The sequence below is a fragment of the Rhinopithecus bieti genome, unplaced genomic scaffold, assembly GCF_001698545.2.
Source record: "Rhinopithecus bieti isolate Rb0 unplaced genomic scaffold, ASM169854v2 scaffold_37987, whole genome shotgun sequence".
NCBI classification, from domain to species: Eukaryota; Metazoa; Chordata; class Mammalia; order Primates; family Cercopithecidae; genus Rhinopithecus; species Rhinopithecus bieti.
In genome coordinates, this window is record NW_016815892.1 from 1,403,752 (window position 1) to 1,428,696 (window position 24,945).

Here is a 24,945-nt window from a genome sequence, read left to right on the forward strand (position 1 = left end):
CTCTTCTATGACAAAAAGCAGCAATCAGTGATCAGAGTGCAGAACCTCAATACTTGGAGGACAAGTTTCCTCACATCAGATTGATTCTGTCCGAGCAATTATTGTCTAGGTGGGGAGCTGATTTATGTTGCTGCTTCTTTCACTGTCTTCCCAGAATCCTCACCCGCCTTCCTTTTTGAAGGATAGTTGTGTAAGAATGTATTAGGTTGGTGCAAAAGTAATTGTGGTTTTTCCCATTACTTTCAATACTTTTCTCTTTCATTTAACACTTGATAATTTTCTCTTTCATTTAACACTGTGAGTATGTCATACCACTGCCTTCTGTCAAAAATTTTTTTTCTGATGTAAAGTCAATCGTATCGTTACTTCCCTGTGGGGTTTTTTTTCTCTCTCTCTTTTCAACTTTCCTCTGTCTTTATCTGCCAGTACTTTGCCTACAGTTTATCTAGGTGTAGTTCTCTGTATTTATTATGTTTGGTGGCTTCTTGGGTTTCATGGATCTGTAGATTAGTGCTTACCTTAGAATTTGGGAAGTTGTAATTGTTTCTTTAAATGTTTTTATCTGTCTTTGTAGCCTCTCCTTTCTTGAACTTCTCTGTTCTTTGGGTTGGATACTTTCTGTTGACCTCTCTTCATGTTCACTAATTCTTCTGCCATCTCAAATTTGCTGTTAAGCCTACTTAATGAATTTTTTATTCCATTTATTACACTTTTCAGCTCTAAAATTTCTAGTTCATTCTTATTTCTCCCATGTATAGGAGAATATGTATATATTCTATATGGAAATTTCTGTTATATTTTTCTTTATTTTCTTAATATAGTATTCTTTAGTTCCTTGAACATGTAACAGCTGTTTTAGAGTCTTTATCCTCTAACTCCAACATCTGGGCCCACTCAGAATTAGTTTTTATCAACCACGTCCCCTTCCCCAACCTATACGTGTCCAAATTTGGGTCACACTTTCTTGTTTCTTTGAATGTCTTGTAGTTTTGGGTTGAAGCTTACCTGTGTTATTTTTTAAAATAGCTTATCTGAACATGCAATTTTCTTATTTCAAAGCTTCTACTACTGGACTCCTTAATATGTGTAAATGAAGACCAAATGGTGAGCATGACTTATTGTCTGGGAAAAAACTCAATCCGTACTTTTTCTCTGCTTTCACACCAAAACAATAATCAGTACAGAAGACTCATGTGACCTCAAAATATTTGGCGATTTCTCCCCATTGCCAAGCAGTTAATTCTGCTGCAGACACCAGCCGGTGTCCTCCAAATCATTTTTGGCACTGTCTACCTGGAGATAGCATGAGATCCCACAGGTTGAGGGCCTGTCTGCAAGACACCATCCCAGCTTATGCCCCCAGACACCAGTTGTAAGTCCAGGCCTCTAGAACTTCTGATAGCCCAGCTGAAATTAGGGATTCCCATCACCCCCTCAAGGTTTTTTTTTTGGACGGAATCTCGCTCTGTCCCCAGGCTGGAACGCAGTGGCACGATCTCGGGTCGCTTCTACCTCTACCTCCCTGGTTCAAGTGGTTCTCCTGCCTCAGCCTCCTGAGTAGCTGGGACCCCGCCCCGCCACCATGCTCAGCTAATTTTTGAATTTTTAGTAGAGACAGGGTTTCATCATGTTGGCCAGGATGGTCTCGACCTCTTGACCTTGTGATCTGCCCGCCTCGGCCTCCCAAAGTGCTGGAATTACAGGCATAAGCCACCGGGCCCACCCCCACTTCACAGGTTTGATTGATGTGCTAGATCGGCCAACAGAACTCAAGGAAACACTTAGTTCAATTTATTGGCTTATTATGAAAGATATCCTAAATTATACAGATAAACAGCCAGATGAAGAGAATCTGTAGGACAAGATCTGGAAGAGACCCAAGTGCAGGAGCTTCTCTTATGGAGTTGGGGTGCACCTTAATCCTGGTACATGGATGAGTTGTTGATCACCTTCCTGTCAGCCTCCTTGTATTCAACTGTCTGGAAGTTCAGCAGACCCTGTCCTTGGGCCTTTTATGGAGACTTTATTGGTTGTCCATGATTGAAGCATGGACACCCTCGTCAAAATGTGACTGGACAAAAAGAGTGTGACCTAAACTTAGCAAAGCCTACTGTTCAGATTCTTCTTGGCCTCTCTGTGCAGCATTCCTTCCTCCAGGTATGGGACAGAACCCTCTCTGAAATAGAGGGTCTTATGACCCAAAATCAAATTAGAGCCCTGCCAAGTGGAGAAGTGAAGAGTGAGTAGGAGAAGTTCAGAGAGAGAGAGATTCTGTAACAAGGGGAATTACGAGCCACAAACTGTGGACGAAAGTCCATATATCATAATACCACACTTACAAAGTTCTAACTTTTCTCCTAAAGTGTTTCCAGTTCCTTCTGAGTAGCTCAGCTGTTGTTTTCTGTTTTCGCAGGTGTTGCTATTTTCCCCTTTTGGTTATTGATCCCTCTCTCCTTGTTTATAATTCTTCAGTGCCTCCTTTGACATTTTGACCATTCTTTTACATAGATTTTGTTATTCTCATTTCTGTTTTCATAGCACTTAGTTTCTGATACCTACCTCTATTATAGCACTTGATATATAGCACCTTTCATCAATCCTAAAATGTATACTTTCTCCACAGATTTTGACATCTCTGAAATTAGGATGTATGTTATGAGTGATGGCCATAGATTCTATGAAATATAGTATATTGATTACTTGCTTTTCAATTTACTTCCTCTAGATCGTGAGCTTTTTGTGGGCTTAAAAATTTTACATTCCACACCTCTACTTCTTCTATCTGTGCCTGCTACTGAATTCACTGTGGGTGGTTGATTGGATGCCTTGCATCTTTCCTGCCTCATTGCCCTCAAAGTTCTGCCCAAAACCACCACCTCAGTAAAGCTTCTGGTGATTTTATCCCAGCCAGAACTGCTTTCCTGACTTTGGCATTCAGGCTCTATAAGGACCTTTTGGTACTCAGTGTTTATACTCACAGTAGGGCCTCTTTTATATTATGCTTTGACTCAAGTTCTTGCCTTTGTATCTTATCTCCCTAGTACAGGACTGAGTTATAGTTTATGTCCAACATAGCCTAGCAAAGTTTTCTGTGTATTAGTAAATACTGAAAAATATGTTTCATTTACTTCTCTCTTTCAGCCAGTTGGATTGAGTCTGAGGAAGTTTCAGGATATGAACTGTATTTAGTGGTTGTAAAATATACCTTGGTTTTATTGTAATAGATTATAGCAGTCTGGGTTCAGTTAGGAGAGAGAAAGAAGTATTAATTATGATAAAAGAGTAACTAAAATAGAAGGAAACTCTCTATGGTATCCTAAGGCTGAGGGAGGGTACCCAAGAAAGGGCAAACTTGGAAGGTTTTCACACCTCATTGCATAGGGTGTGGTTCAGCCCATTGAACTGGTTTGGCACTGCTGAACAAGCAAAAGACCACTCTGGAATGTAGACACTTAAGGAGAAGGGGTGGGAGGTGGCCATGGTGACCTGTGGCATGGTGTGTGGATATCAGTGAGGGCAAGAGACTTTGCAGAAAATGAAAAAAATGTAATTTGTTTTTAAAAGGTGATTCTTTTAAATAACATAACATGCATAACAGAGAATGAGAGCTATTCTTAAAATGTCTCAGTGTGCTGCTCAGTGTTATAAACGCATATATTAAGTACGTCTGCATATCTGAATAACCACAGTACTTTTAAAATAACCTTGACTTTTGTAGCACATGGTTACCAAACATTTAACTTTTAAAATTCCACAAGAGCATTTGTAAGCATTTTTATTATATCAGTTACTTTTATTTTTTAGGTAAAATCCGTAAAAACTGGGTCAGTTTTTTGGACAATGTGCTGCTGCTTATCCTATTTCTATATGGTAAGATTTCATATTTGAGACTACATGAAGTCTCATAGGTCTTTGGAGGTTAAAACAGTTCTCTTTTCTCCTGAAGTCTATAGGATTTTTATTTTGTTTAATGTGATCTTTCATTACTACCATCCTCTTTCCTTCTCCTACTCACAGGTCCTGTATACACATGCTTTGATGGAGAGGGCTAATATTTAACCCTCAAGTAAAATATTTGCAGCAAGTGAAGCAAAATGTTTTCAAATGTACCACTTCAGAATACTTAAACGTTTTATTAAGAATTTTTTTTAATTTTTAAAGATTATATTCATTATTTATTTATTTATTTTGAGACGGAGTTTTGCCCTGTTGCCCAGGCTGGAGTGCAGTGGCACAATCTCAGCTCACTGCAGCCTTCGCCTCCTGGTTCAAGCAATTCTCCTGCCTCAGCCTTCCGAGTAGCTGGGATTATAGGCACCCGATACCACGCCTGGCTAATTTTTGTATTTTTAGTAGAGATGGAGTTTCACCATGTTGGCCAGGCTGGTGTTGAACACCTGACCTCATGATCTGCCGGCCCCGGCCTCCCAAAGTTCTGGGATTACAGGCATGAGACACCACGTCTGGCCTATCATTTATTTTTTCAGAGAGAGTGTCTGTCTCTGTTATCCAATCTGGAGTGCAGTGGTGCAGTCATAGCTCACTATAACCTTGAATTCCTGAACTTAAGTGATTCTCCCACCTCAGCCTCCCCAGCAGCCAGGACTGCAAGCATGTGCCACCACGCCTGGCTAATTTTTAAAAATATTTTGTAGAGACAGATTCTCACTCTGTTGCCCAGACTGGTCTTAAGCTCCTGGCCTCAAGCAATCCTCCTACGTTAGCCTCCCAAAGCACTGGAATTATAGGCGAGAGCCGCTGTGCCTGTTTTAACTTTTTAATGACTTAAATTTATTTCTATTCTTCGTAGCTTTATTCATTTTATTATTATTATTATTATTATTTTTTTTTTTTTTGAGGCAGAGTCTGCCTCTATCGCTTAGGCTGGAATTCAGTGGTGCAATCTCGGTTCACTCTAACCTCTGCCTCCTGGGTTCAAGCTATTCTCATGCCTCAGCCTCCCAAGTAGCTGAGATTACAGATGTGTGCCATTATGCCCGACTAATTTTTGTATTTTTAGTAGAGACAGGATTTTACCGTGTTGATCAGGCTGGTCTCAAACTCCTGACCTCAAGTGATCTGCCTGTCTCAGCCTCCCAAAGTGCTGAGATTACAGGTGTGAGCCACGGCACCCGGCCCCTAGCTTTATTTTTCAAATAGCTCTGACAAGTAAAATATTTTCCAAGTTAGATTGCATGCTCAAAAAGAATAGGAAATTTTGCCTGTCATATATCGAGCATGGAGCTCTCATGTTTGGATGAAATAAACTTTTACTTAACACTCAATTTTAAATATGATATTAAAATTAGTTTTCCATATTGGAGTTGACTAGGTAACTGCTTAATGTTAAAATAATCTGAGTTTTAACAGTCATTATCTAAACAGTTTAGTGAAGAGAACTTAGAGCAGAGAAATAAGAGTAATTGGAAGTCTTGTTGAAAAGGATAACCTAAGTAAAGAGTTAACTAAAAGGAGAGACGGAATGAGAAAAGGTTGTAGAAAGAATGTTCTTCTGGCCCATTTGCTTTCATTTCACTCCTTAAAGTAAATGAAGGAAAACTCTTAAAATGAATTTACGTGGATCCAAAAAGAAATAAATCACTGTAGTTAAAGATCATGCATAAGATCAGCAAGTACTTTTCAGAACATCAGATTTACTTTCAGATTGGTTTCAGCTTTTCTTTGTTCTTAAGTAAAGAGAGTAGGTAAGGTAGCATATCGATATTATACTCAATTTTCAACCTTAATGTAGTAGGTACCTAGAGTCATTAGTGAAATAATGGTCATATCCTCTAGGTTAACCTGTAAATTTACCTCCTTTTTTTTTTTAATGAGATGGAATTTGGCTCTTGTTGCCCAGGCTGGAGTGCAATGGCACAATCTCAGCTCAGCGCAATCTCGGCTCGCCGCAATCTCTGCCTTCTGGGTTCAAACGATTCTCCTGCCTCAGCCTCCCAAGTAGCTGGGATTATAGTCTTGTGCCACCAGGCCTGGCTCATTTTTGTATTTTTAGTAGAGACGGGGTTTCTGCATGTGGTCAGACTGATCTCGAACTCCCGACCTCAGGTGATCTGCCTGCCTCAGCCTCCCAAAGTGCTGGGATTACAGGCATGAGCCAATGTGCTTGGCCACCTACTTTTTTTTTTTTTTTTTTTTTTGAGACGGAGTCTTGCTCTGTCACCGATGCTGGAGGGCAGTGGTGTGATCTCAGCTCACTGCAAGCTCCGCCTCCTGGGTTCACGCCATTCTCCTGCCTCAACCTCCCGAGTAGCTGGGACTAACAGGTGCCCGCCACTGTGCCCGGCTAATTTTTTGTATTTTTAGTAGAGATGGGGTTTCACCATGGTCTTGATCTCTGACCTCGTGATCCGCTTGCCTCAGCCTCCCAAAGTGCTGGGATTACAGGTGTGAGCCACCGCGCCTGGCCCACCTACATATTTTTTTAAACATGTTTCTTAGGATTGGGGTGCAATATTACCTCTTTATTCTTCTTCCTCTTTTTTTCTATACCGTAGCCTATATGGTAGTCTTGTTCTGAAAATTAATGATAATTTGAGCTAATCTTTTTTTAATTTTTAAACAAATGTCATAGAATATGTGCACTCAAGTTATCTGTGGCTCCTTTTAAGTGGTTAGAGCCTGGGGCACATTCTGGGTAGTTGTACTTAGCAATATCAAACTTGTTCTCTTTCAAATTTAGGCTTAAATTCTGAAAGTAATCAGAAGTCTTTCAGTTAGGACTGGCACTCCATTAGAGTAACATTGTTTTTTGTGAAAAATAGCATGTGACCAAGGCAGAAAACTGATGTATGTGTGGAAAACTGATGGCAGTTCTCCACAAGGGGTTCTGAAATATTTTAAGTAAGAGCAGCATTATTGGAATAGATGAGCTGGCCTGTAGTCTGCTAACGTGACTGTTGATACAAATGAACCTTTCAAGACAGACTCTAATTATTAGAGGACATCGGAGAGCTTTGATATTAACAAGAGCTTATTACCTATTATTTAGTGTACCAAAAAATTCTATTGGTTGAGAATGGAGATTCTCTTTAGAATATTCATTAATGTAGACCAAAAACATCCTCAGTTATTCTGGCTAAATAGTGTATATTGTATAAGCCAAACATTAAAATGGGATCTTGCTTTGTGTAAATCCATTTTTAAGAAAAAAATTTATGCCCAGCCAGCACTTTTTTGAGAATCTCAAAGCATATTCATATCATCTGAATTTTTTTTAGTTGTCAGTGAGTCCTTTCATTGCTCTTACTCTCAGTGAACTTTCTTACAACAAATTTGTTATAAAAGTGGGTGAAGTAAAACTTTATTTTCAAAATTTATGATCTATATCCTAAAACTCCTTGTCTCTATGACAGCCTGTTTACTGACAATTCACAAATTATAATACTCTCAGCTTTTCTATTAAATCTAATTTAATTTGAACATTTCTCCAGTGCATTTGGAAAAGCATATTGGATTTGTGGGATCGTGTTATTTTAATGATCAATAAAAATGAGGAATACGTTCTTCATAGGTTAGTAAGCTCTTATTTAAGCATTTCTCAAAATTGCTAAAATCTTAATGTTTATATTTGCTCATTGTATGTTTAGATTCCTAAATATGCTTATTTTAAAAGTAAAATATAAATTTAACTTAGCACTTCTTTTCATATAGGTCTCTGCTTGGGGTGGTTATGTATTTATCATCAATCTTATTCCACTGCATGTATTTGTGTTGTTACTGATGCAGAGATACAGCAAAAGAGTCTACATAGGTAAGTAATTTGATTTTTGACATCTGTCAGCTAAGAGATGTTTTGTATACATTCTTTTATTGAAGAGATATTTCTATTTGGTCAATATTATGCATGAAAAGGTAAAAATAATTTTGTGTTCATTTTGCTGTTTATATTGATAAGAAGGTCAGACATTTTTATGTAAGTGCTTTGTCATCAACTTTTCCTTGGTAAGTTGCTTTTGTTTTTTTTTTTTTTTGGAGAAATTAGTCTGGGTTTAATATTTGTCAGCTCTTTTTCCTCCCCTTAATTTTGGGGAATGGGAATTTTTATCATGAAAATCATTCACATTTTTTATATCGAATTCAACTTACTGTAAGAGATTGACATCCTCAAAGTAAGCAGTTTAATAAGCTTTCAAAAGCTCTTTTTTGGATAATGTACTAATAGATTGAGTCTCTGTTGTCTTTAGAAAATGTTCATTTTCTCTACAGGTTTTAAAACAGTATTTTCACTGTGATGCTTAGCGGTAGATGATATTTTCACCTTAGATCTCATTTTCCATGATAGGGTTAGAACTTTTATGGGTCGAAGGAACTAGAGAGCAATTGTGAACTGAAACCAGTGTCTTAGTAAAATAATACAATTATATTCTAATAATGTTGGGAAACAATAACACAAAGATAAATCTTAAGTTCATTTTCAAAAGCATAGTAGCTTGGCAATTTCTCAAAAGTTAACCATAGATTCATCATGTGACCAAGCAGTTCCTCTCCTAGGTATTTACCCAAGAGAACCAAAAACATATATTCATACAAAAGCTTCTATGTGAATGTTCATAGCAGAGTTTATGGTGCATAATGGCCAAAAATGAAGACAACCCAAATGTCTATCAACTTTATGAAACCATAAAATATGGTATATTCATACAGTAGTGTATTGTTAAGCCATGAAAAGGAATAAAATACTGATACATGCTACAACATGGACCTTGAAAACTTTATGCCATTATGTAAAAAAGCCAGACATAAAAGGCCACATAGTATATGATTCTGATAGTGTGAAATGTCCAGAATAGGCAAATCTGTAGAAACAGAAAGTAGAGTTTTTGGGAAATGTCCAGAATGGGCAGATCCATAGAAACAGAAAGTAGATTAGTGGTTGCCTGGGAATTTAGGAGGGTGAGAATAGTGGAGAGGAGAGGAGAGTTGTGACTATTAATGGATATGGGATTTCTTTCGTGGATGAGGAAATATTTTAGAATTAGATAGTAGTGATGGTCACACAACCTTGTGAATACACCAAAAACCATTACTTGATAGGTTATTAAAAGATAATTTTATAGTATATTAATTGTATCTCAACAACAACAACAAAAGCATAGTATATTACATTTATAGCCATTTCAGCATACTTTTTTCATTGGATACTGTAAGGGTAGGTACTATTATTCTCATTTTACAGATGTGGAAACAAGAAGAGACATAATAATTTGCTAAGTATCATGTAGCTAATAATGGGGCTGAAGCTTGAACTCAGATTTTGGCTTTAAAGCCTATAATGAGCCAGCCATAGTAGCTCACACCTCTTATCCCAGCTACTCAGGAGGCTGAGGCTACAGTTCCACTTGAGTCCAGGAGTTCAAGGCTGCATTGTGCTATGATCTTGCCACTGCACTCCAGCCTGGGTGACAGAAGGAGACCTGTCTGTGATTGCGTGAATGACTGAATGAATGGCCCATGATGCTAAAATACACCAAATCTGTGTGCCTCTTATATAAACAAATAACCTTACTGTTGAAATACATAAACCTATGTATTTCTGTACCCCAAAAACACTATAAACAGTAGTTGGGATCCAGAAAGGAGAATAATAAATAATAGATTAAGCTTTTTTTTTAAGTTAAATGGTTACAGTGAAGAAACTAAGAGGGTGTTTTGTTGTTGTTTTGTTTAATTTTAAAAGTCTGGGATCTTGAGAATTGAATGGTCAGAGGAATACAAGAGAGAGAAAATTGAGAAGTACACTTTATGAAATGCCATGATTCAGGAAGAAGAGTCAAAGGAGATGTCAGAAGTAGTCCAATAAGTATATTGTTAAAATGGTCAGATGGAAGTATATTCTACGTAAAAGTTTAAAATTCAGGCAGTATCCAGCTCCCCTTTAACCTTAGCACCAAAATTTCAAAGGATTAGAATTTGAGAAAGGCCTTTGTATTTGGTAACTGGGATTTTTTTTTTTTTGGTCATTCTGGAAAAATATGAAATTCATACTACTTTGGTTGACTCGAGAGTATTTTGAGAAGAAAGAAAAATAAAATGGGTTAGGGATGTATGTGTGTATAAAGCTAATGTTCATAATGTTCAAATTCTCCACTCTACCCAACTTGTTTCTTTTACTTATAATTATCCGGGAGTATTTTGATGATTTCTAGTCTACTTTCATAGGGTTTACTTGTAAATGGATGGAAAGTAGTATGATAGAGCAAGTGTTGCTCTTCTTTCATCCAGAGTGTGTCAGGATTTAAGTTCAGTTTCTCCTAATTTAATGGTCTTAAAACTGTGGAAGCACTGTAAAGTGTTTGTATATAAAGTTACTTGATTTTGGCACGTAACATCCTTTGTCTTTTGTTCTCCATCCCCTTGAGCACAGATGTTTAGGTTAAAAAATTAATGATTGATAAATATGAAACTCATAATTATATTAATTAGAAGTTTAGTTGTGTTCTAAGTGTTGAATTAAATGACTTGAATTATTTTAAATAATTATGAAAAAATTGTGTCCTCTTTGAGTAGATTTTTGCATGTGTCATTAAAATCAATCGTAACACAACCACAGAAAACTGTCAGAGTTTATTCACATGTGGAAAAGGAGGCACATGGGAGGTAATGTGGATGTATAGTGGTAGAAGAGTGGCATGGGAATTGAGCAAGGGAGGTGTAAGAAAAGCTGAGATGGGAGGCCGTCTCTACTTGAAATTTTGGGAGGAAAAATTTAATTTTCTGTTAGGAGATATTTTTGACTTGGTGAATTTCACTATATTGGGAAGTAAATGTTTAAAAATTATGTTATGCATAGGATTCTACTGTTTTAAGAGGAACACCCAAACCTTATGTTGCATTTGTAGAAAGAATGGCTCTTGGAAGAAATCACAGTAAAACTGATGGGATGTGAAGTGATTTAAGCTTTCTAATTTGATTAAAGCTTATCATACTTTGTGTTCATGTCATAAGGAAATTATAAGATATGAATACAAATTTAGGGATATTTACTGTGGTATAAATTATAATTGTGAAAATATGGAACTAACTTAAATGACCAATAGGGGAATGATTTTTTAATTGCAATGTTGCCATATGGAATATTATGCAGCCTTTAAATTTAATCTTTTTGAGTTTTTGATGACATGGGAAAATGTTAATAAAAAGCAGACAGTAAGGATTACCAGTGATTTTTTTTTCATACTTCTTGCTGCTTTCCAAATTTTCTGCTTTCCAAATACATACAATGAGTATGTGTTAAGTTTATAATAAATGAGACTTGGTTTTTAGTTTATAGAAATAGGAATTTTACCTCAAGGGCTGCATTAACTAGATTAGGTTAGTAATTTAAGCACAGAGAAGAAATCAGTTTCTAATATTGATGAATGCTTTTGAAATGTCACTAGAACAGCTTGTTTATGGTATTGTCTATTTTTTCTGCAGTGATGTGAGGAGAGTAACAGTTGTTTTTCATATTACATCTAAAATGTATTTTTTGGATGATATCTGCTGGGAACCATCATTAAAAGTAAAGTTTTATAAACATACTACCTACTTTAGTTCTGTACAGATTATTATCTGCATTATATATTTTGTGAATAAAGAAATAATCCAATTATTGAGTACATTAAAAGTAAAACCAAATTATTAGGAGTCACATTTATACTTGGCAGCTGTAAACAGAACACAGCTAATGTTAGTTTAACTTAGAAAAAACAAAAAGATTGCATGTAAAAAATCCAGGATTAAAAAAAAAAATCCAGGATACAAGGGCTGGAAGCTCTGAAATTTATTTTGTCTAATTCTACCGTACTATTGAGGAAATTAAAGCAAATTTCACTCACCATATGTTTATTAAGTGTTGAAAAAATAAATACTGTGTTTTGTGCTAGCCATTATGATACAAAGATGAATAAAAAAACCTTCCTGTAAGGAGTGTATATTATACAGTGTAATCAATTTAATAGCATATGATCAAAATGGAAATAGGGAAAAATTTGTGAAAATCAGTTTGGACTTTAACCACGTTCTTTTAAAAGTTTTAGAGATAAGTCTTGATCTTGAGAAGACAGAATAGTATAGAAGCAGACTTAAAATTTGTGGTAATGTAACCATAAATAAAAGGTATCATGACATTGAGGGTAAGAGTACATACTCCAGAGTCAATCTACTAGGATACAATTCTTCTTGCTCCCTTACTACTGTGTAGCTTTGGACAAATTACTGTCATTTGATGTCCTTAGGCCTTAATGTCCTCGTGGGTCAAATAAAGACAATAATAGTTATTACCTTACAGATTAAGGATTAATGAGTTACAGGTTAATATATGAAAGGTACTTAATAATAGATGAACACAAAAAAGTACTATATAAGTGTTTGCTTTTGTTGTTGGTGTTAAAGTTATGGAGGAATAGCCAGATAGACAAAAGAGTTCAAGAGGATAGGAGACGTGGTTACTGTATTAAGACTGAGGGCGTAAAACCCCAGTGTGAATCTAAGGAGTGTTCCTTCTTTTTTTTTTTAAGTAAAATAAACTTTCAGCTATTTTGGTTGTGAGAAACATATGGAGAAATAACACTTGTGTGTTATAAAGTGCAAAATAGCAATTAAAATATAACCTGTAATAGGTGTTTTTTTTGATAATTTTAAAATTTGATAATAAATGTTGATATGGTTTGGCTGTGTCCCCACCCAAATTTCATCTTGAATTGTAGCTCCCAGAATTCCCATGTGTTGTGGGAGGAACCCAGTGGGAGATAATTGAATCATGGGGGTGGTTTCTCTCATACTGTTCCATGTAAGTCTCACAAGATCTGCTGGTTTTATAAGGGGAAACCCTTTTCTCTTGGTTTTCATTTCTCTCTTGCCTGCTGCCATGTAAGGTGTGCCTTTCACCTTCCACCAAGATTGTGAGGCCTCCCAGCCACGTGGAGCTGTGAATCCATTAAAACTTTTTTTCTTTATAAATTACCCAGTTTCAGGTATGTCTTTATCAGCAGTGTGAGAACAGACTAATACAGTAAATTGGTACTGGTAGAGTGGAACACTGCCAAAAAGATACTCGAAAATGTGGAATCGCCTTTGGAACTGGGTAACAGACAGATAGTGGGAACAGTTGGAGGGCTCAGGAGAAGACAGGAAAATGTGGGAAAGTTTGAAGCTTCCTAGAGACTTGTTGAATGGCTTTGACCACGATGCTCATAATGATGTGGACAATGAAATCTAGGCTGAGATGGTCTCAGATGGAGATGAGGAACTTTTTGGGAAATGGAGTAAAGGTGGTTCTTGGTATGTTTTAGCAAAGAGACGGGTGGCATTTTGCCCCTGCCCTAGAGATTTTTGGAACTTTGAACTCGAGGTAGATGATTTAGGGTATCTGGCGGAAGAAATTTCTAAGCACCAAAGTATTCAAAAGGTGACTTGGGTATTGTTAAAAAGCATTCCCTTTTTAAAAGGGAAACAGAGCATAAAAGTTTGGAAAATTTGCAGCCTGCCAATGTGATGGAAAATTTGCAGTCCGATGGAAAATTTGCAGGCTGACTGCGATAGAAAAGCAAAACCCATGCTCTGAGGAGAAATGGAAGCAGGCTGCAGAAATATGCATTAAGTAACAAAGAGCCATCTGATAATGCCAAGACAATGGGGGAAATGTCTCCAGGGCATGTCAGGGACCTTTGCAGCAGCCCCTCCCATCACAGGCCCAGAGGCGTAAGAGGATAACCTGGTTTCAAGGGCTAGACCCAGGGCCCTCCCTGCTGTGTTTTGCCTAGGGACTTGGTGCCCTGTGTCCCAGCTGCTCTAACTGTGGCTAAAAGGGGTTAAGGTACAGCTCAGACCATGGCTTCAGAGGTTGCAACCCCTAAACCTCAGCAGCTTCCACATGGTGTTGAGCTTGCAGGTGCCCAGAAGTCAAGAATTGAGGTTTGGGAACCTCCACCTAGATTTCAGAGAATGTATGGAAGTGCCTGGATGTCCAGGTAGCAGTTTGCTGGAGGGATGGGGCGGTCCTCAAAGAGAACCTTTGCTAGGGCAGTGGGGAAGGGAAATGTGGGCTTGAAGCCCCCACACGAAGTCCCCACTGGGGCACTGCCAAGTGGAGCTGTGAGAAGAGAGCTACCGTCTTCCAGACCCCCGAATGGTAGGTTCACTGACAGCTTGCACTATGCGCCTGGAAAAGCTGCAGACACTCAATGCTAGCCCATGAAAGCAGCCAGGAGGGAGGCTGTACCCTGTAAAGCCACAGGGGCGGAGCTGCCCAAGACTGTAGAAACCCACCTCTTATATCAGCGTGACCTGAATGTGAGACATGGGGTCAAGGGAGATCATTTTGGAGCTTTAAGATTTGACTGCCCCGCTGGATTTTGGACTTGCATGGGATCTTCAGCACCTTTATTTTGGCCCATTTCTCCCATTTGGGATGGGTGTATTTATCCAGTGCGTGTACCTCCATTGTATCTAGGAAGTAACTAACTTGCTTTTGATTTTACAGGCTCATAGGCAGAAGGGACTTGGCTCGTCTTGGATGAGACTTTGGACTCTTTACTTTTGTGTTAATGCTGACATGAGTTAAGACTTTTGGGACTATTGGGAAGGCATGATGGGTTTTGAAATGTGAGGACATGAGATTTGGGAGGTGCCGGGGCAGAATGTATGGTTTGGCTGTGTCCCCACCCAAATCTCTTCTTGAATTGTAGTTCTTATAATTCCCACATGTTGTGGAGAGACTCAGTGGGAAATGATACATGGGAGTGGTTTTCCCCATACTCTTCTCCTGGTGGTGAATAATAACTCTCACAAGATCTGATGGTTTTGTACGGGGAAACTCCTTTCGCTTGGTTTTCATTTCTCTCTTGCATGGCACCTTGATTGTGAGGCCTCTTCAGCCACATGGAACTGTGAGCATTAAACCTCTTTTTCTTTATATATTACCTAGTCTCAGGTATGTCTTTATCAGCAGTATGAGAACAGACTAATACAAATGTATATAATTGAATAAGTGTATAGTTGAAAAAGTCAAATACGTACAGGGTTTATAGCAAATAAAATGTTGATTTCTTGTTTTTTGTTGTTTTTTTTTGGGGGGGGGGGTTGTTGTTTGTAGAAATGGTAGAGGAGATCTTGTTAAGTTGCCCAGGGTGGTCTCAAACTCCTGGGACTCAAGTGGTCCTCCCACCTCAACCTTCCAAAGTGTTGGGATTACAGGCATGAATCACTGTGCCCAGCAGCATTTTATTTAGTATAGCTAAGTTTTATTGCCACAAAATATTTGGGATTACACCCCATTATTTACAGTGATATTCCGTATGTAGTTAAACAAGTAGTTTTAATGGTTTTGATCTAAGGTATTGAAAACAATAAGACACTGTACAGTTTTATGTTTGTGGCAGATAAAGTTTTATCAAGACGAGATTACTCTTCTACAGATGGAATATATTATTTGCATTAATTGTTTTGCCTTTACTTTTTATTGTACCTTCAAGGTAAGTGAGCCAAGAGCAGACAGGCTAACAGGGGACTATAATAACTACACTCCCCCCCCCCCCCGCCATTTTTTCCGTAGATTTTCATTTAAAATTAGAAGTTTCAGTGTTGGTTACATAAAGTGAGTTTTCAAGATAAGTGTTTGTAACAGGCACTGAAGCTAGTTATTGGGGAAAAGAGATGGGATTTTCCTCAGATCGGTTTACAGTATTTATGGATCTTCTTTGCAGCTTTGCCAGTGGATATTTTAGAGGTTATTGGGGTTGGGGGCAACTGAAAGTTCCAACACAAAGGGAAGATGGTATTGCTTGCGCCACCTAGCTGCTGATACGACTCAATGTGTGGTTCACAAGGATTAGTCCTCCAGTATCTCCTTGTATTAAAACTCAGGCTATTTTGAGCAAGGATCTCACCTATGTTGTAGCAATAATCATTGGCCTGATCAAAAAGGCTTTTTCAGTGAATAGAAACAGTCTTCATGTTCTCCAAGCCAAAAAGACCTAATAAATCACTTGGTACTCTTATCTAGAAGAATAGACCTGAGTGAGATTTCCTTTAAAGGTCTGTTCTTCCCATTGAGACGTGTGTTTCATAGTCCAGAAGAACTAACTCCTGCATAGAAGTAGTTATGAATTCTTGGTGATATCAGTTAAATGAATTTAGGAGCCTACTACAGTAGTAGTCGACATTAAGAAAAGGATGTGTTGGCCAGGCGGGTTGGATCACGAGGTCAAGAGATCGAGACCATCCTGGCCAACCTGGTGAAACCCCATCTCTACTTAAAATACAGAAATTATCTGGGCTTGGTGGTGCGCACCTGTAGTCCCAGCTACTCTGGAGGCTGAGGCAGGAGAGTCGCTTGAACCCAGGAGGCGGAGGTTGCAGTGAGCTGAGATCATGGCACTGCACTCCAGCCTGGCAACAGAAAGAGACTCTGTCTCAAGAAAAGAAAAGAAAAGGGGGAAAGAAAGAAGAAAGAAAGAAAAGGATGTGTTGAGAAGAACCGAAACATTTTCAGTGGTAGCATGACTTGTGGTGACAGGATTTGTGATTTCCTGTGGTTTAAATCTTTTTTTATTTTGTGTTTGTTTCACTTTCTTCTTTATGAGTGAATTAAATTTGCTGGTATTTGGTTTTTACTGCTTCTTGATTTGTTAGGTATAGTCACTACTTAGCTCTAGAAGTTACTGAGGATCTTTACCTAACACCTCTTAAGTTACATAAAAATTATATATTCCATGAGTTTTTCATAGTCTCCAAACACACCCACACACAGTACATTTGTAATTTCACTATATTTTAATATTATTTCATTAACCATTGCCAGAATTAAATGAAGTGTTCCCACGTGGTAGAACTTAAACCAAGATGTACTTTGTTTAGATTGTTTTTTCCTGGTATATTATTTTTTTCATGTCAATTGTTAGTACAAGATACACTTGCTGAGTTTTTTGTTTTGTTTTGTTTTGGTTTTTGGTTTTTGGTTTTTTTTTTGTTTGTTTTGAGACAGTCTCACTCTGTCACTCAGGCTGGAGTGCAGTGGTGTAATCTCAGCTCACTGCAACCTCTGCCTCCTGGGTTCAAGCAGTTTACCTGCCTCAGCCTCCTGAGTGGCTGGGACTACAGGCATATGCCACCACACCTGGCTGATTTTTGTATTTTTAGTGGAGATGGGGTTTCACTGTGTTGGGCAGGCTGGTCTTGAACTCCCAAAGTGCTGGGATTACAGGCGTGAACCGCTGCACCCAGTCACACTTGCTGTTTTAAAAATGTTGTGATTGTCTCTACTGAAGTGTTTTGAACAAGTAATTTCTTGCTGCTTTTACAAGTCTGGAGTTTGTAAAATAAAAGTTTCGGTGATTCATTCTCAACATAGTTTATAAGGAGCATTGTCCTTGGAAAAGAGAGATGATTTTTATCATTATGTATGCCTGTTAAGTTAATCAGGTATTTCTCTCTGCTGGTCAAGAAGAATCAGTGTTTTGTGTTTTTTTTGTTGTTGTTTTATTTTTTAATCCATGTTTCTTACTATTCTTTACCCTGCATATCTACCACAGTTCACATTAACCAAAAGTGATTACAAGGAAATAAAATATCTTTAGTATTCAAAACCTTCATAAGCCTTTAATTGTATTTGTTTATAATAAAGCAAAATTGGTTGGATTTTACAGTATTTACCCATTGTGTTTCTTTTGGCTAATACTGTTTTAGTTGAGAGAGAGCAAAGCAATTCAGAAATGCTAATGTGATTTAACATGGGTTAAAGTTAATGGGAATATAGTATTTGCATAACTTTTCTAACTTTATTTACATAAAAGTATAATGATAACTTAAAAGTGTAAAGAGTACTGTCAACCTAAGCTGTAATGCCTTGTCAGAAAGAGGGTACTTAAAGATTGCTTTGGGGAACAGCAAACTTCTTCAATACTTAAAATTTCATTTAAATTTGAGTCAGATTTTTCAGTACCTTTTCTTTTATGGAATAACTCACTTGAGCACATTAAGTCAAGGGCTATAGTATATTCTCTATATCAGTCTCATCCCACCCTTGGATATAAAATACTTCCAAGAATGTAGACATCTTTAAGTTCTTTTGAGGAGATTATTACTCATCTGTCCCAAATTAGAGATTTTCTTTGGTTAAGAATAAACAGAATAATAATAGGTGTGTGTGTATATGTATATACATATCTTTCTAATGGTAATTTTTTGTAGAATTTTTCTCACACATTGGAATTATGATCTGCAGTAATGAATGCCAGTAACTGTGCATCCACAGGATGGCAGTATGGTAACATTTTCATGATGTAATAAATGATTTACAACACTATTGGTATCATGCATTTCCTTAGAGCTCACCAGTTTGATGGAATGCTTTATTCTAACTTGAAGGGTAAGAAAAGTAGGTTTACATGGATGGATAGAAAGTTGTAATAAATGGGTATAGTAGTTTAGTCAGGGTTCTTAAAGAGTTCATTGGAAGGAGAATTGGTACAGAATGATGGCTATGGGTTTGTCTTGTTGAGGTCTTCTGAGAACACTAGAGAGCAGTACCAGACATTAATTACCTCTTCGTTGTCCATGTCAAGAAGAGAAGAGATCTTAAGTTGTATAGAGCCTTTCCCCCCACCAAATGTCACATGACCTTCCTTCCTAATATTATGGTCATTTGTTTACATCTCTGATTTTTACCAATTTATCTGACTCTTAGAGGATAGGATTGATCTTAATAGGATTTTCTGCTTTTAGAATATATTGACCATACTGAAGTTAATGTTTAAATGCATAAATTGAAGAGGTAATTTCTGAACATGTATTAGATGCTATAGTACAAAGTCTGGCAAAAAGCGCATGTTTTCATTTTGCAGTGGAGATTGTGTTTGTTTATTTATTTTGAGATGGAGCTTCACTTTTGTTGCCCAGGCTGAAGTGCAATGCAGTCTCGGCTCACTGCAACCTCCGCCTCCCCAGTTCAAACGATTCTCCTACCTCAGCCTCCCAAGTAGCTGGGATTACAGGCATGTGCCACCATGCCCGGCTAATTTTTGTATTTTTAGTAGAGACAGGGTTTCTCCATGTTGGTCAGGCTGGTCTTGAACTCCCAACCTCAAGTGATCCACCCGCCTCAGCCTCCCAAAGTGCTAGGATTACAGGTGTGAGCCATCGCGCCTGGCCAAGATTGTGTTTATTTTTAAGAAGTGAGTTACTTCACCATTTATTTTACTCAAATGTATCTCATTTCTTATTTTCTATGTCTTAAAATGTAGATTTATAAATGAGATTTAAATTGAGTTATAGCAATATATGTGTAATTTTACAAATTCAAGGAGAGCAGTCAGTATTAAGCAAGGTATTTGTGGTATTTGATATATTATCTGGCAAGCAATCTTCAACTTTATTTAATGGAAGTACAGGTTGAATACGCCTAATTTGAAAATCCAAAACTTTCTGCGCACCAATATGATGCTCAAAGGAAATGTTCACTGGAGCGTTTCCTGTTTTGCATCACCAATTTGGGTATGCTCAACTGTTGAGTATAATGCAAGTATTCCAAAAATCCAAAAAACTTCTGGTCCCAAGCATTTTAGATAAGGGATGTTCAAACAGTCTATCCGTGTACTGAAGAGTGCTATCACATAAAACACGTATCTCCAATATGTAAACATCTCAGGATCAGTGATCCAAAAAATGTAAAACATAGGGACTTGGGTCCAGTTCTTTTAAAAGTAAATGCTTATGTTTGGATTGTTGCAGATATCACATTTATCAAATTTGTTTCATTGGTGCTGGTAAATAGGTATGAATGAGACTAATTGGGATAGAGGAAGTTTCAAGGTAAAATACTGTCTAAAACTTGTCTGTTTCTATTAGTTTATTTAGCATTAACCTATGTTTACTAAATAATACAAATTAAAGTCCCACCTGGGCTTTTTCATTTCCTAATATTTTCTTTTTCTTGAACTCTCCATCACTCTTATTATTAACTTAACCTCCAGTGCATTTGCTTCTGTATAAAGTGTTTTCTGCTTTACTAATGACAGTAAATGTCTCTGAGAAGTTGCATGGAAGTGCTCAATTGAGAGTATTGTCAGGTCTACTCTTCTTTTCCACTATGCCTGGAAATGAATTTGAACAAATGTCTAAGGAAACTTCATCTATAGTTACCAAATGTGATTGCTAAAATTTTTACATTGTCAAGCAAAGTGTGGCTCCATTTGAAGAGAGAGAAAGTATGAATATGAGCATGAATATGTATTTGTGTACCCATATACCTGCTAGTGATTATTTCTGGAGAATGTGACTTATAGGGAAATAAATAGGGTGAAAACTTCTTCACTTTTTACTTTAAGGCAAAAACAACACCTATTACCTTTGCGATTGAACCAGTTATCCATATAGACAGATGCAGATTTGTGGTTATCATGGGCTGGAAATAGGAGAGAATGTGGAGTAGTAAGAGCTTAATGAGTGTAGGGTTTTGTTTTAGGGCAATGAAAATTCTTTGAGACTATGGAGGGGTAGTGGTTGCACAACCTTGTGAGTGTACTCAACACCCCTGAATTGTTCTTTCTAAAATGGTTATGTAGTGTGACTTTCACCTCAGTTTTTTAAGAGGGCTTTTTCATTCAGTTTGTATCATTTCTTATACTGAATCTAAATTCTGTGACAGTGTTACAGCGTTCAATGTTTATTTGTACTTAGAAGAAAAATCCACTTTCAGAGATGGTTGTGGTGTTTCAACATAAGACTTAGCTATAATAAAAACATAAATGACACAAGGTTTTCTCAGGCCTAGTCAATTTCTAGTTGTGCCTTTGTGTGTTCTGTGTTTGTCTAGGGTTTGACTTCTCAGCTCTTGATATCTGAAAGGCCTGTTGATAATAGAATATTAGTTTATAATTGTTGGAAGGGATCTGCAAGTCTTGTCCAACCCACATTCTGTAGTGAGGAAACTGAAGCTTTTGCTATTAAGTAGTTCAGGATTACATAGTGATCTTGTTCTCAGTTTTTAATTTTCTTTATACTTTAGTATGCATGGTTCTTTTTTTTTTTCTTCTGCCTCTGTAACTCTATCAGGGCTTCAACAGGCTGATTTGTAATTTGTAGACATTTCAGGTCACGTGATGGGGAAATTCTTATTTAACTTTGATTACATTTGGGTTTGGGTATGTCATAGAGGGTAATTCCATTCCAACATTAATGTGTTTGGAAAGAACATTATCTGATGGATTATGTCTGTTGTCTTCTCTAGACAGCTGGTCCTCCATTAGCTTGAGGTCAGTGGAAACTTTATTTACTTACTTTGGTCCTTCCTATTAAATTTATGAGCTTCTTACTGTCTTCCTAACACTATGGTCATCTCATCATATAGATTGTGAGGCAACTTAATATTTGAACCAGTAGCCCATAACTTACCTTCTCTAGATGGGTTTCTTTTAAAAGCAAATCAATATTCTTTCTCATCTGAGTGAGGAGGAAATTGTGTGCAGTTGTCTTTGCTACACAGTATATAGGATACGCAAATATTGTGTATTCTTAAATGTACCCCCAATCTTTGTTTTTTATAGAGTAGTTTATTTGCCAAAAACTATTAAATGATGTATAATTAAGTTATGAATAATCTGTATAAATGATGTGTAATCTTGTATAAATGGACTAGTTTTTACTTTGACTTATTTCAGATGGGCTTTATCTTTATTTCTACTGAATTTTTAGTTTCAGTGACTTCAGATACTTTCTCTCTAATCAGTTGCCTAACAGTGGTCTGTGCATATAAACCAAGTATTTGACACAAATTGTAAATCCCTCCCCAGTTTCCTTGTCCATTTAGATTGACAAACTTAATTTAGATTGACGAGAATACTATAATATACTTAGTGTGAAAAGAAGTGAGTTTCCTTTATTAGATGCTAAATTCAGTAGCTGGTGTGTATAATGGCTTGACTTCTGTGTACTTAGTTCTTTAATTACAGAAAACTTAGTGGACATATGAATTTATTTAACTCAGTACTATACAAAGAGTATTATGGGATAATAAAAAGGTAGGAAATACTTGAGAGCTTTTGAGACAGTAGCAGGTATTCACACATGCTGGCAGTGGTGATGAGTATTAAGTCATGTGTATTTTGGATTAATGCCAATAGGACTGGTATTTACTTAATTTTATTTATATATTACTTAGCTTCTTGAGTCATATTAATGATTACTAATGGTAGATCAAAACAAACTTGATTCCATTTCTGGGAAAGGAATGCAACACAAGTCTCACAAACTGTTGTAATGATCTGCAAAATACAGTACTAATTTTTTTGAAAATGGATAGAATATTCACAATCTGTAATATATGGTTAACAAATGTACATCTAATAAAAGTCATTTCAAGATTCTGTTCTTAAGTTCAGTTAATACTTTATCTGAATTTACATACACTTTTATGTTTTAGGTAATTAATGGTAGTAGTAAATTGTCCTTGTTTCCTATTTTGTCTTTATAGCATATAGCACTTTCTACATTGTGGGTTTAATATTATCCATGCAGATACCTTTTGTGGGATTCCAGCCAATCAGAACAAGTGAACACATGGCAGCTGCAGGTATGAAGAAATACGAATTTTCCTTCTTGTAAAGAATATGTGGACATGTGATTGGCAGTCTTCCAAGAGATGACAGTTTTTGATCATTTTAGTTGTTGCAATGACAACCAAAGTAATCTGAGTCACAATTATGGGAAATCTGTAGATAAAAATTTTATCAGAGATTCTCATTGCAAGGTTCATGACCCATTGGAAGTCTGTGGGTAGTTATTTTATTTGTAACATCTGTACACTGATATTATGTAGATAGCAATATATAACTTTCAGACATGGTGTTTCTATAGAGTTTATTATCAGATTCTCAGTGGAGTCTGAATTAATCCCCATCTTCCCAGAATAGTTAAGAATCACTAACTTACTGTTATACTTAGATTTCTGAATGGATGGCATCACTTTACCAAGTAGTAATTTGAGACACAGATAGATGTGTATTTAGTGTTGTGTACACAATAATGAATAGAATGTCTATGTAGATACACAGTCACCTGTCTTTACACATACGTATTACAACATTTCCTAAACTCTAAATCTTTGATAATACTTATTTAACCATTGTAAAATGGACTTTTAAAAAACAACCCTTAGAATTAAATTTATTTTTTAAAATTAATGTTCTAGATGGTTGAGGATTCTTACACCCTCTTTGTTCAAAGTTTTATGTTTAATGTTTTGTATCATGTTTTGTACTTTTGAGAATCCGTTTTGCAATTACTCCTTTAGTTTTGTATATCTTAGCACTCACCTTTGTATTTACTAATGTAGGGGAGAAAAGATTGTTATCTCTAATGAAAGACAGATTAAGAGAAAAGCATAAATTTTACATGACACAAAAGTCTTCAGAAGTGAAAATTTTTAAAAGGCAGGAAAACTATTTTTATGCTTAGGTTTGATGAAGAGTGGACAATCATGTAGAAATAAGATTGGACAAAGAGAAGTATGATCTAATGGCAATAGACTGGGAAGAACTTAAGGCCTATTTGTTCATATTCTTCTTGGTGTCTCTTGTGTCTTCATCTTTTCCTCTGGGTAGTAGAAGGACCCCTCTGGAATGAGGATCTTATAACCTACTTACAGGAAAGTCAGAGAATTATTTTATGACCTGCCTCAAGGGAGAACAAACAGAAAAGATGAGAAAGACTTCCCAGCTTCTGCTGGTTTCTCAAATGCCAAGATGCCATAATTTGGCGTGAGCCCTGATGCTAATTTAGAATCCTGTCTAAATGTGTAATTAAGGTCACATCTTATTACTCAGTTATAAATAGTAACTATATATCAAGATTATCCTGATCCTAAGTCTTTGTATCCTTCAGCAAAACAAATCGGAGAATTGTTTTTCCATGATTTTTAAAAATTACTTCCCTCCACCCCAGAAAACCCCCCTAAAATATAGGGAAAAGGGAGGAACTTAATGTGTTAAACTGGCTTGTTACTCAAATGGGATTTTTCCCCCTTCGGCCTGGTACATGTGTGAGGAGTCTGATGATTTAAAAACAAAAAAAGTCACAATTTTTTGGATGTATTAGTTGGGCAACTGTCATTTGACAAAGGAAATGTTGGCTAAATGAAATAACTAGTCTCTGATATGAATGGTACAGGACATTCGAAGAAGCTCTTTCGAATGAAAGTTTTTAAATAGCCTTGGAAAACTGCTTTGTTGATTTTATGACCCTTTTCTTTAATTAGGTGTCTTTGCATTGCTGCAAGCTTATGCTTTCTTGCAGTATCTGAGAGACCGATTAACAAAACAAGAGTTCCAGACCCTTTTCTTTTTGGGTGTATCACTAGCTGCAGGTGCTGTGTTCCTTAGTGTCATCTATTTGACTTATACAGGTAGGTGTTACCACCTGTAGGATGTGAATATTGTCTATACAAACAATATAAGAATAATAGCCAAAGGTTCTAAAATCTGAGTAATAGCATGACTACAAAGTGATTTTTTTATTTTTCTTTTTTTGAACAGTGTGTATTAATTTTGTGGTGTCAAGCTCTGATAAATCTACTTTAAAGCATCCTTCTCTTGCTGGATGAATAGGCCCAAACTATAAAAAGAAAAAAAAAACAATCAGAACTGTTATTTACCTGCTATATGCTCACTTTCTCTTGCATGCACACACACTCCCTCTTTCTCCCCTACTTTTCAGCAGTTTACTAACAGAATCAGTTTCAGTCTGCTTCTGGATTGTATGTTACCCTCTAACCTTGATTTACCAGTCCTTAGAAACAAATCAAATTATTTCTAAATTTATTCTGTCAAATTAATGTAAAAGCCATGAGTGTTTAAAATCATCTTTGAATTTATCTAGTGGGATATGGCATACGAATTAGATCATTTAGAAACTCCCTTCCCCCTGCCACCCCGCTGCTTTTTTTTAAAAAAA

General features: G+C 36.7%; 1 protein-coding gene across 2 annotated transcripts in view; it reads left to right on the top strand.

Annotated features, from left to right (window-relative positions):
* STT3B (STT3 oligosaccharyltransferase complex catalytic subunit B) overlaps window positions 1-24,945 on the top strand; it is a 109,944-nt gene that overhangs the window by 64,452 nt on the left and 20,547 nt on the right. For both annotated transcript variants that reach the window (XM_017854112.1, XM_017854113.1), the window contains exons 4-7: window positions 3,805-3,870; window positions 7,672-7,771; window positions 22,469-22,567; window positions 24,251-24,397. In XM_017854112.1, coding sequence (XP_017709601.1) covers window positions 3,805-3,870; window positions 7,672-7,771; window positions 22,469-22,567; window positions 24,251-24,397 — 412 coding nt within the window. The remainder of the gene's footprint in view (window positions 1-3,804; window positions 3,871-7,671; window positions 7,772-22,468; window positions 22,568-24,250; window positions 24,398-24,945) is intronic.